At 43.6% G+C, this 10,000-nt stretch overlaps 1 protein-coding gene across 2 annotated transcripts in view; it reads right to left on the minus strand.

Moving 5' to 3' along the window:
• LOC143035295 (acetyl-coenzyme A synthetase 2-like, mitochondrial) overlaps window positions 1–10,000 on the minus strand; it is a 54,504-nt gene that overhangs the window by 9,059 nt on the left and 35,445 nt on the right. For both annotated transcript variants that reach the window (XM_076202174.1, XM_076202173.1), the window contains exons 5-10: window positions 8,252–8,427; window positions 6,789–6,941; window positions 6,314–6,461; window positions 1,113–1,207; window positions 658–793; window positions 1–102 (exon numbers count right to left, since the gene is read on the minus strand). The exon at window positions 1–102 is cut by the window's left edge and continues 169 nt beyond it. In XM_076202174.1, the coding sequence (XP_076058289.1) occupies window positions 1–102; window positions 658–793; window positions 1,113–1,207; window positions 6,314–6,461; window positions 6,789–6,941; window positions 8,252–8,427 (810 nt within the window). The remainder of the gene's footprint in view (window positions 103–657; window positions 794–1,112; window positions 1,208–6,313; window positions 6,462–6,788; window positions 6,942–8,251; window positions 8,428–10,000) is intronic.

Raw genomic sequence — 10,000 nt, forward strand, 5'->3', positions numbered from 1 at the left:
ACAAGATCGGGCGGATCCCGAACATGGGTCTCATGGGCATGGCCGGGGCGATCGGGGCGTCCGGGGCGCTCGGCCGGGGGCTCAGCATGATACCCCCAGTCTCTGGAAAAGAAGTTTTATGCTGTCAATGTCTCAGGGACTTTAGTGACACCCTACGGAACAGGGTCACGTAGTATATTTTTAAGGTTGGAAGTTCATTTCCATTTCAAGATGAATGTTGATCATCCTCAAACCTCTAATCTCCCTTCGTTCTGGTACCTTCTTCCTTCAATCTCCCCTTCCCCACCTCTAACACAGCATCTAATACAAATACCAGATCAACTTAAACGCTTCTTCACTAAATCCTTCAGAAACTCTTCAATGAAGACGATGTTCAGCATCGTCAAGCAAGAGTTGTCCGAACCGAAATCTTACCCTTTGATAAATCATCTTCGTCCTAACATGGATGGACAAGGAAGCCATAGGTTAGAAAAATTAAATAAATAAACAAGCACACAAAATAAATACATGAACAAAATAGAATACAAAGAAGGAAAGAAAGAAAGAAAAAAACAGTCACAGAACATAGGAATAAATCGTCTTTCGTCAAAGTCATCATTGTGCTTCCTCCTACGCACTGCGAGGGAGCTTGAGGAGTTAGCCCAAATCACAACTGACCTGTCTGCCACCAGGTGTCCACGACGGTACAGTTGCCATTTCCAACGACGGTGTGGTACCAGTGCCACGCCTCGTGGTTGATGGGCTCCCCGACGCTCCCCAGCGTCCTCAAGGAGGATCTGTCGTACTTGTGGACCTGAAGAAGGCGACGACGAAGAAAAAAAAAAAAAATCTTTAAATTGTCACAATATTATATATATATATATATATATATATATATATATGAGACTAACAATTAAAGCAATTTACGATGGCAATATGGGTCGAAGACAGCGTACTTCTCATATGACGTTGGCGGTATTCATGTAACCCATAGCGGTTTTTTTTGCCACTTATGGTGGTTTTCTCGCCACCTATGGCGGTTTTCTCGCCACCTATGGCTCTTTTCTCGTAAAAAATGGCGGTTTTTCACCAAAAGTGGCGACATGGTCGTCTGAATTCATCCACTGACTCACCCATATGTCTCCATGTTTGATGAGAAGTCGAATGGCCGTGGGGGCCCCGTAGAACTGAGTGATTCGCAGCCTCTCTACAGTTTCCCAGTAGCGACCTAAAATAAATAAATAAATAAACATAAAAGAAGAAAAAAGTACATACATACATATACCAAAGGCTTTTCCCCTCTTACAAGGGAGGTAGCCAAAAAAACCAAAGGCATAAAATCCACTCCCTTCCAATCCATCCCCACATACTTCACTCTCATTCACCCCCCTCCCTCCCTCTTATCTTGGCTCTTCCTGAATGACGGGTCATCTCTGCATCTCGTCGACTGCCCTGGGTCAGAAGCAGTAACGCAAGGATGCTTCATTTAAACGGCGACCCCCCCTCTCCGTCCCCTCATACAGAAAAGGAGAAAACGGGAAGAAATCCCTTTGAGCTGCGTCAATTTATTTTTCACACATACTCCCTCACCCCCATCCCCCACCCACTCCCTTTCATGCATCACAGCATCATCCATACACAACCATTCTACATTCACCCCTATCTTCTGTCCTCTCCCGTCCTTCCTCAACAGATATTCCCCTCTTTCCCAATACCCTTTTTACCCCATCGATTCATCTCCTCCTTGGTTGCCCCTTCATGTTCCCACCTTCCACATCTACCTTCCACACCTGTTTTACTAGTCTTTCTTCACTCATTCTTTCCATGTGTCAAAACCATCCCAATACTCTTTCATCAACCCTATCTCCCAACTCCCTTTCCAACCCCATTTTCCTCTTCACCTCCTCATTTCTCACACTATCCAGCCTAGGAACCCCTATCATACTCTTCAGACACTTCATCTCAAACACATACATTCAAACTTCTCCTCTCTTCCTCTCTTATGCTCCATGTTTCTGCCCCATACAGTGCTGTCCGCATAATCATTCCTTCATACAATCTTTTCTTAGCATCCATTCCCAAATGTCTAATTCTCATTACACTTTTTGATCCCCCAAGGCATTTACTTGCTTCTCTCAATCTACACTCTACCTCCACCTCCACTCCTCCCTTTCCCGCCACATTCGCAGCCAACTATCTAAAACTATCCACTTCCTTCAGTCTCTCTCCCTTAATACCCACTTCCAGTCTGCTGCCACTTTCTCCCCTTGTACATCTCATCACCTTTTACCCACATTCATCTTCAACTTCCCTCTTTCGCACACATTTTCAAACTGTCACTAACTTCTTTAATTCCTTTGATCCTGCTACAAGTGCAGTGTCGCCCGCAAACAACAACTGGCCTATCTCCCACTTTTGTCCATTTTCTTTAACCATCTCAAATCCCCGACTCCTTACCCTTCCGTTTACCTCTCGCACCACCCTATCCAGGTATAAATTGAACAGACAGGGCGACATAACACATCCCTGATGAAGTCCCACCTTTACCTCGAACCACTCACTCTCTCCAATTCTGATTCTAACACAGGCTCTACTACTGTCGTAAAAACTCTTGACTACTCTTAACGGCTTTCCTCCTATCCCATATATCTGCAATACCTACCTACAGTGCTTTCCTGTCTACCATGCCATAAGCTTTTTCCAGATCCATAAAGGCCCAAAAAACATCCTTACCTTTTCCTAAAGCTAGCTCACATATCTGTCTTACCACAAAAATATGATCGACACAACTCCTATCTGTCCTAAACCCACACTGTTCCTCACCAATTACTCCCTCTATTCCTCTCCTAATCTTCTCAATCAAAACCCTTCCATAAGCCTTCCCAACTACACTTAACAAACAGATCCCTCTGAATCTACTACACTCACACTTGTCCCCTTTCCCTTGTAAAGTAGAACTACACCGGCACTCCTGCAGTCCTCCGGCACTCTACCCTCTCTTAAACAAACATTAAATAACCTCACCAGCCAGTCCACCATAACTGTACCTCCCATTTTTAGACATTCTTCATGACACCCATCCAACCCAGGTGCCTTACCTGCTCTCATCTTAACAACTGCCTTCACTTCATCCTTCCTTATTTCTCCTCCATTTTCCTCACTCATCACTCATTTTCTTAGCGCTTCCCACTGCAACTACCTTTCCCTCCCTATCCTCCTTAATGTTTAGCAACTCTCTAAAATACTCTGCCCACCTTCCTCTTACTGCCTTCTCTCCCATTATCATCTCTCCATCTGCACCTTTTACTTTTTCTTCTCTACTTGATTCGCCTCCTCTTCCTTTCAACTTGTTTCTAAAACATTCTTTATTACTTTCAAATTTTTCTGTCATACTTTTACGCCATTTCGCATCTGCTCTCCTCTTTGCCTCCTGTATATTATCCTTTGTTTCTCTTTTCTTTTCTTTGTACCTCTCATATGATTCTCTTCTTTTTTGTAACCAATCTGTGAATGCTTGCTTCTTCTCTTCCACAACCTTCTTTGCTTCATCATCCCACCAGTCACTACCCTTCCTTCTATTTCCTCCCATCCTCCTTGTTCCACACACGATCTTTGCACACCTTTTGACTCCCTCCTTGAACCATCCCCATTCCTCCTCCACTTCTAGTTCTACCCTATCCTTCACTCCCTCCCACTCCTCTCTCAGTTTCTTCTTGTACGCCTTCTCCTTTTCTTTCTCATTTAAGCAGTTTACTTTAAGCATCTCCCTACCTTCTGTCCTTTTCCTCTTTCTCCATTTCCACTCTTAAATTACCTTCCATCAAAAGATTATCTGACATTCCCCCACTTTCTCCCTTTAGAATATGCACATCCATAACTCTTCCCACTTAACTTCTGGTTATCACTATATAGTCCAATAACGCCCTGTCTACCATCCTTCCATCCACCACCCTCTCCCATGTGTACTTATGCTTGACTTTCTTCGCAAGCACTGTATTTGCTATTATCAACTCTCTAGACACATCACCATCAACTCTCCACTACGATTATTTCCTGGGACTTCACACTTCTTAACTACTCCGACTACTGGTTCATTTCCTACCCTAGCATTAAGGTCTCCCAATATCACTACAATGACATTTCTCCCTAAACCCACTTTCCACTAATTTAAATCTATCTAAAAAGCCTACCTTTCCTCTACACTCTTCTCACTACCAGGCCCATATGCAGTTACAAAAACCCACATCTCAATTCCCAGTTTCACCTTCATCCACGTTAACTTTGAAGAAACCTCCTTCCACTCCACCACACGTTTACTTATCTCTTCACTTACTAGTATAGCCACCCCTTCATTCCCTTGTTCTCTCTTCACTCCCGACACCCTCTCAACTACAATCCCAAACTCAAGCTCGCCCCTCCCTTTCAACTTAGTTTCACTTAATGCCAAAACATCCATCTTTCTTCTCACAAAAACTCTTATGCCTTTGTTTTTTTTTCTAGGAATGTCCCCTTTGGGGCTACAGGGAGAAGGATGCCTAGTTGTCTTATACGACTCACCACAGGGTTCGGCGAAACAAGAAAATGAACATTCAGAGAAATGGTACAGGACAGTAATAAAAGTTGGGGGACAGCATAACGGAGGGACAATTTAATCATAATTATCATCTTTTCGCTATGAATAGAGATTTCTTCATGGACAAAATGATGTGTGGCTCTGGTCCGTATGGGCGCCCCATATAGACCCTAAAGTATTAGCTGCATGTTATTGAGCAGGTTTTAACCTCTCAATAACATGCAGCCAATACCCAGACGGGGAAGAAAAAGGTAAATAAATTAATATATATTAATTGAACGTGTGTTTGTGTATGTGTGCATTTGTGTATGGTATTTGTGCGTGTGTGTGCGTATTTGTCTAATCATAATAAGCAGGATAAGTGTACACAAACGGAGTCCCTCCTACGGTAAAATTTAGTTTATATATATATGTGTGTGTGTGTGTGTGTGTGTGTCTGTCACTGAAGAGAAGAGAGGGGGGGGGAAGTAGTTGGTGTATCTATTTTGACGATGAAAATGTCGACCACTCCGAGTTTTCGTCGAATTGCCGTCGAAACATTTCATCGAATTCTCGTCGAAATATTTCGTCGAATTCTCGTCGAAACATTTAGTCGAATTCTTGTCGAAACATTTCGTCGAATTCTCGTCGAAACATTTAGTCGAATTCTCGTCGAAATATTTCGTCCAATTCTCGTCGAAATATTTCGTCGAATTCTCGTCGAAATATTTCGTCGAATTCTCGTCGAAACATTTAGTCGAATTCTCGTCCTAACATTTCGTGGAAACATTTCGACAATCCCATCTGTGGATATACTCGGACGACCTTGGCAATAACATCGAATTAAAACGTCCATTATCGTAACAATGAATCTGGTAATGAGATGATTACCGCCATTACCCTGATTACTATTACTCTCGATCTGTTTCCCCTCTCGATTAATACTAAAAAAAAATCAGCTGAGGGGCAGTCTTCTCGTGTGAACGAAACTTTAATCGATCCTTATCTCCATTTTGGGGCTCAGCCACCGGCTCAATAACCAATCAGAACTTCTATTGTTGTTCATCAAAATACCCAAGTAATTAATTGACACAATCAACTTATGCCACGGATGTCTTATTAACGAGACTTTTTTTCTAATTTGCGTATGATAAATAATTTATCACTTGTACTATTTTTCATTTGTTATTTAGCTACTTATTTATTCATTTATTCGTTTTCATTTGCGTATGAAAAATAACGTCTGATCACAAATGTACTCCATTTTTAACTTCAATTAATCTATCTAAATTTGCGTTTGGTAAATATTTGACCACAAAAATATGAATTTCTCATTTTTAATTTACTTTCTTATTTATTTTCTGATTCGCATACAATAAATACTTGATGCTGCATTGCTTCCGACCCAGGGCAGTGAGCGGGAGTCAGGGATGCCCGTCATCCACAAGGAGCTAAGATGAGAGGGGGATAAAGGGTGGTGGAGGGGAGTGGAGTGGGTGGGAGGGGGGCTGGATCTCTTGGTATATATATATATATATATATATATATATATATATATATATATATATATATATATATATATATATATATATTTAAATATTTGATCACATGTATTTTTTTTTCATTTATATACTGATGTACTAATTTATCTATTCAATTATTTACCTATCTACTTATATTTTTGCGCTTGATAAATATGTAATCACGAATGCCCTTCCTTTCGGTCTTCCTGGATGACTTCTGCTCGTACAAAACAACGACCAACCCCGGATTCCGACCTACCTGGGTCCGGATAGGTGGGCGTACTCTCGAAGAGGACGGTGGTGGCCCCGTTGGCCAGCGGGCCGTACACCACGTAGGTGTGGCCCGTGATCCAGCCAATGTCTGCCACGCATCCGAACACGTCCCCTGGGCGGTAGTCGAACACGTGCTAAAGAAGAGGAGGAGGAGGAGGAGGAGGAGGAGGAGGAGGAGGAGAAGGAAGAGAGGAAGATGAAGAGGAACACTAATATGGTGGTGGATAACACCAATACGTTGATTGATTATGGTATTTCATTCGAATATATGGGGTAAGTAACCATTATCTTGGACCTATAGGCATAATGTCCCCATAGGACAAGAAAGACTGGGTACCACACACCACCATGACAGAAGAACCTATTTACTAATTTATTTATTCTACGTAAATATTTATATATCCAAGTACATTATATCTTTTTATTTATTTAATTTTTTAGGCGGGGCTCCACGAGTGTACCTTATGGGTGACGGAGGCATAGAGGAGGTACCCGGCGGAGGAGTGGGCGATCCCCTTCGGCTTGCCGGTGCTCCCGGACGTGTACAGCATGAACAAAAAGTCCTCCGCGCCCACGGTCGCCGGCGGACACTCGCTGCTCGCCGATGCCATCGCCTGAAACAGCAACGCTACCTTATAAAAGGGATCAAATGGTGTGTGTGTGTGTGTGTGTGTGTGTGTGTGTGTGTGTGTGTGTGTGTGTGTGTGTGTGTGTGTTTATAATCGATTTATTGAGTTAACAGCGATACACTGACAACATACAATTTGTGTAAATTTTAGAACTAGTCCAGTTTGAGTACATAATGTGCTAGGCATAGTTGTCCACATATCATGGTGTGTTTGTTTGCTGCAACCGAGCAATCGGGGCCATATAAGTGATGATAATGTAAGAAGTTTTGTGTGTGTGTGTGTGTGTGTGTGTGTGTGTGTGTGTGTGTGTGTGTGTGCGTGAGTGTATGTGTGTATGTATGCGTGCGTGTGTGTGTACGTGAGTGTATGTGTGTGTGTGTGCGTGTATGTGTGCGTGCGTGTGTGTGCGTGCATATGTGTTTACGTGTGTGTGAGTGAGTATGTGTGTGTGAACGTGTGTGTGTGTTTACGTGTGCGTATGTGTGTGTGCGTAAGTGTGTGCGTGCGTGTGTGTACGTGTGTGTGTGTGTGTGTGTGTGTGTGTGTGTGTGTGTGTGTGTGTGTGTATGTGTGTGTGTGTACGTGTGTTTGTGAGTTACGTGTGTGTGTATACACGCACTCAATACCATAAATATTACACTAAAACTACACAACGAACCTGTGCAATTTTTCAAAACAACACTAAGTCTTACGTCATTCTTCCTGTGGATGGAATGTGCACAGACATGGAAGAGAACGTAAGAGAAAAATGAAAACAACTTGTACACGTGCAGGGAGAAGAAAAACAAAAAATAAGAATATGAATAAATGTAACTATGGTACTTAATTATATTAGTTGTCTGAAATATTCAAATACTGGGGGGGTGGGGGGAGAAAGTAAGAAGAAGAAGATGAAGTGGAAGGAGGAAGATGAGGATGAGGAGGAAGACAAAAATTAGAACAATAGCGACAATTAAAAGAAGAAAGTTGAACATAAAACAGATAAAAATAAAGAATAAAAGAAACTGAATAAGAGAAAGTAGCGAAGAAAAAGGAGGAAGAATGGTAGGATATGAAGAAGGATAATACTAGTAACAACAACAAAGATAATAATAATAATAATAATAATAATAATAACAATAACAATAATAATAATAACAACAACAACAAGAAAGAAAAGAAGAGGCAAGAGCAGCAGCAGAAGATGAAAAAGACGACGAAGAAGAAGAAGAAGAAGAGAAAAACTCAAATTGAAAACTTAAAGAATCAAAAAGAAGACAGAGAGACAAGTGGGGGAGTCAGTTGTTGTTCCAGACCTCCTCGAGGCTGACGTCGAGGGGTCCCATGGGGACCTGGGCTCCAGTCCTGGCGGCCACGAGGACCCTCCTGACGGCGCGACACTCCTTCACGGCGGCGTCCACCGTTTGCTTGAGGGGGATCACCTTCCCCCCACGGACGCCTTCGTCAGTTGTGATCACCACCGATGCGCTCGCTGGAAACAGTATGACCAGAAAAATAAACAAAAATATAATAAATACAAATTCAACAAACGCATCAATACATAAAATAAACAACAATGCACACACATATAATAAACAAAATCAATGGCATAAATGCATCAACAGTAAACGTACATTACTCCGTCTGTGGATTCGTTCTCTTTCGCTTACCCGCGACCCCGGAGGAAACCGGCCACTATCACCAGGCTGGCCCACAAGTGACTCGAACAGAGGGTACACCCATTGCACCACCTACAAGGCACCACACAGACGAATAAAATCGCCTGACGCCATCCAGAACAAAGCATACAAGGTTCGCCACTGCAAGGAAAGGGTCGAACTCAGGTTTGTTCCACATATGCTGAATAGAATCGCCTGACGGCAGACAGAGCCAACGCAGGGAGACGTAATTTTCTGTGACGGAAGTGTGACGCAACGTGACGGAAGTGACAGAACTGTGACGATCCGTAACGTAAATGTGACACTCCTTGACGGTAGGGTTACTCTAACGTGACGCCCCATGACGAAAGTGTGACGCTGCGTGACGCTCAGTAACGTAAGGGTGGTGTTCCATGACGAAACTGTGACATTGCGTGACAACTGTCACGCTCCGTAACGTAAGTGTGACGCTACGTGACGGGTGTGAAAACTATGACGCTCCGTAACGTAAACGTGACGCTGCGTGACGGGTTTGTGACACCGCGTGACAGAACTGTGACGCTCCGTGACAATAAGAGTGACGCCCCGTGACGCTACTTGACGGAAGTGTTACATCCCGTGACGCAACGTGACGCAAGCTGGTGACCGGTGTGATTTAGACAAAGGCATCGACGTCTTCGTCAGTGTTTTCGTCGACGTCTTCGTCAGTGATTTCGTCGACGTCTTCGTCAGTATTTTCGCCGACATCTTCGTCTGGAGGAGTACCTGGCCACCTCGTACTCGCCGACCTTTTCGGCGGGACGATAAAGATCAATAAAGGTCGAGAGCGGAATGTCTCGACCGAGGGGGAGGAGGGTGGAGGAGGGGGGGGGGGAAGATGGGGAGAGGGGGAAGGGTGGCGGTGGGAAAGTTGGGAGGTCTTTATATAACAATGTCTTTACTAAGGAGAGAGGGGGGAAAAGGGCGGAGGAGTGAGAGGGGGAGAGGGGGAGAGGGGGAGGAAGGGTGAGGGAGGACAGAGGGAGAGGAATTTTTTTTTGCAAAAATTTCAATTTTTCTTTTTACACTTTCGTTCCGTTATGCGACTTTGGTAGTAGCTTCTGGCTTCCGCCAGGCGATTTTATTCAGCCTCGGGGGAGGGGGGGCGGGAAGTACACGTCCCTTGTAACATTTTTCATTGATTTTGGTCGGTTTGTCTAGGTGCCGCTTAGTGTTTCTATTCCTTTGAGGGAGGGGACCCACCTACCCTTCCTCCGCAGCATTTTTTTTTTTTTTTCAAATTATCGCACTGCATGGCTCTCAGCATGACAACCGCCTGACGGTTTCATTCAGTCTTCTCGATTCGATCTTAGCGCCTTTATGTCTCCGCGTGACCTTACCGTCCCTGGGTCTAAGACTCAAGTATCC

This window comes from Oratosquilla oratoria, chromosome 18, assembly GCF_046742065.1.
Source record: "Oratosquilla oratoria isolate Oo_2021 chromosome 18, ASM4674206v1, whole genome shotgun sequence".
NCBI classification, from domain to species: Eukaryota; Metazoa; Arthropoda; class Malacostraca; order Stomatopoda; family Squillidae; genus Oratosquilla; species Oratosquilla oratoria.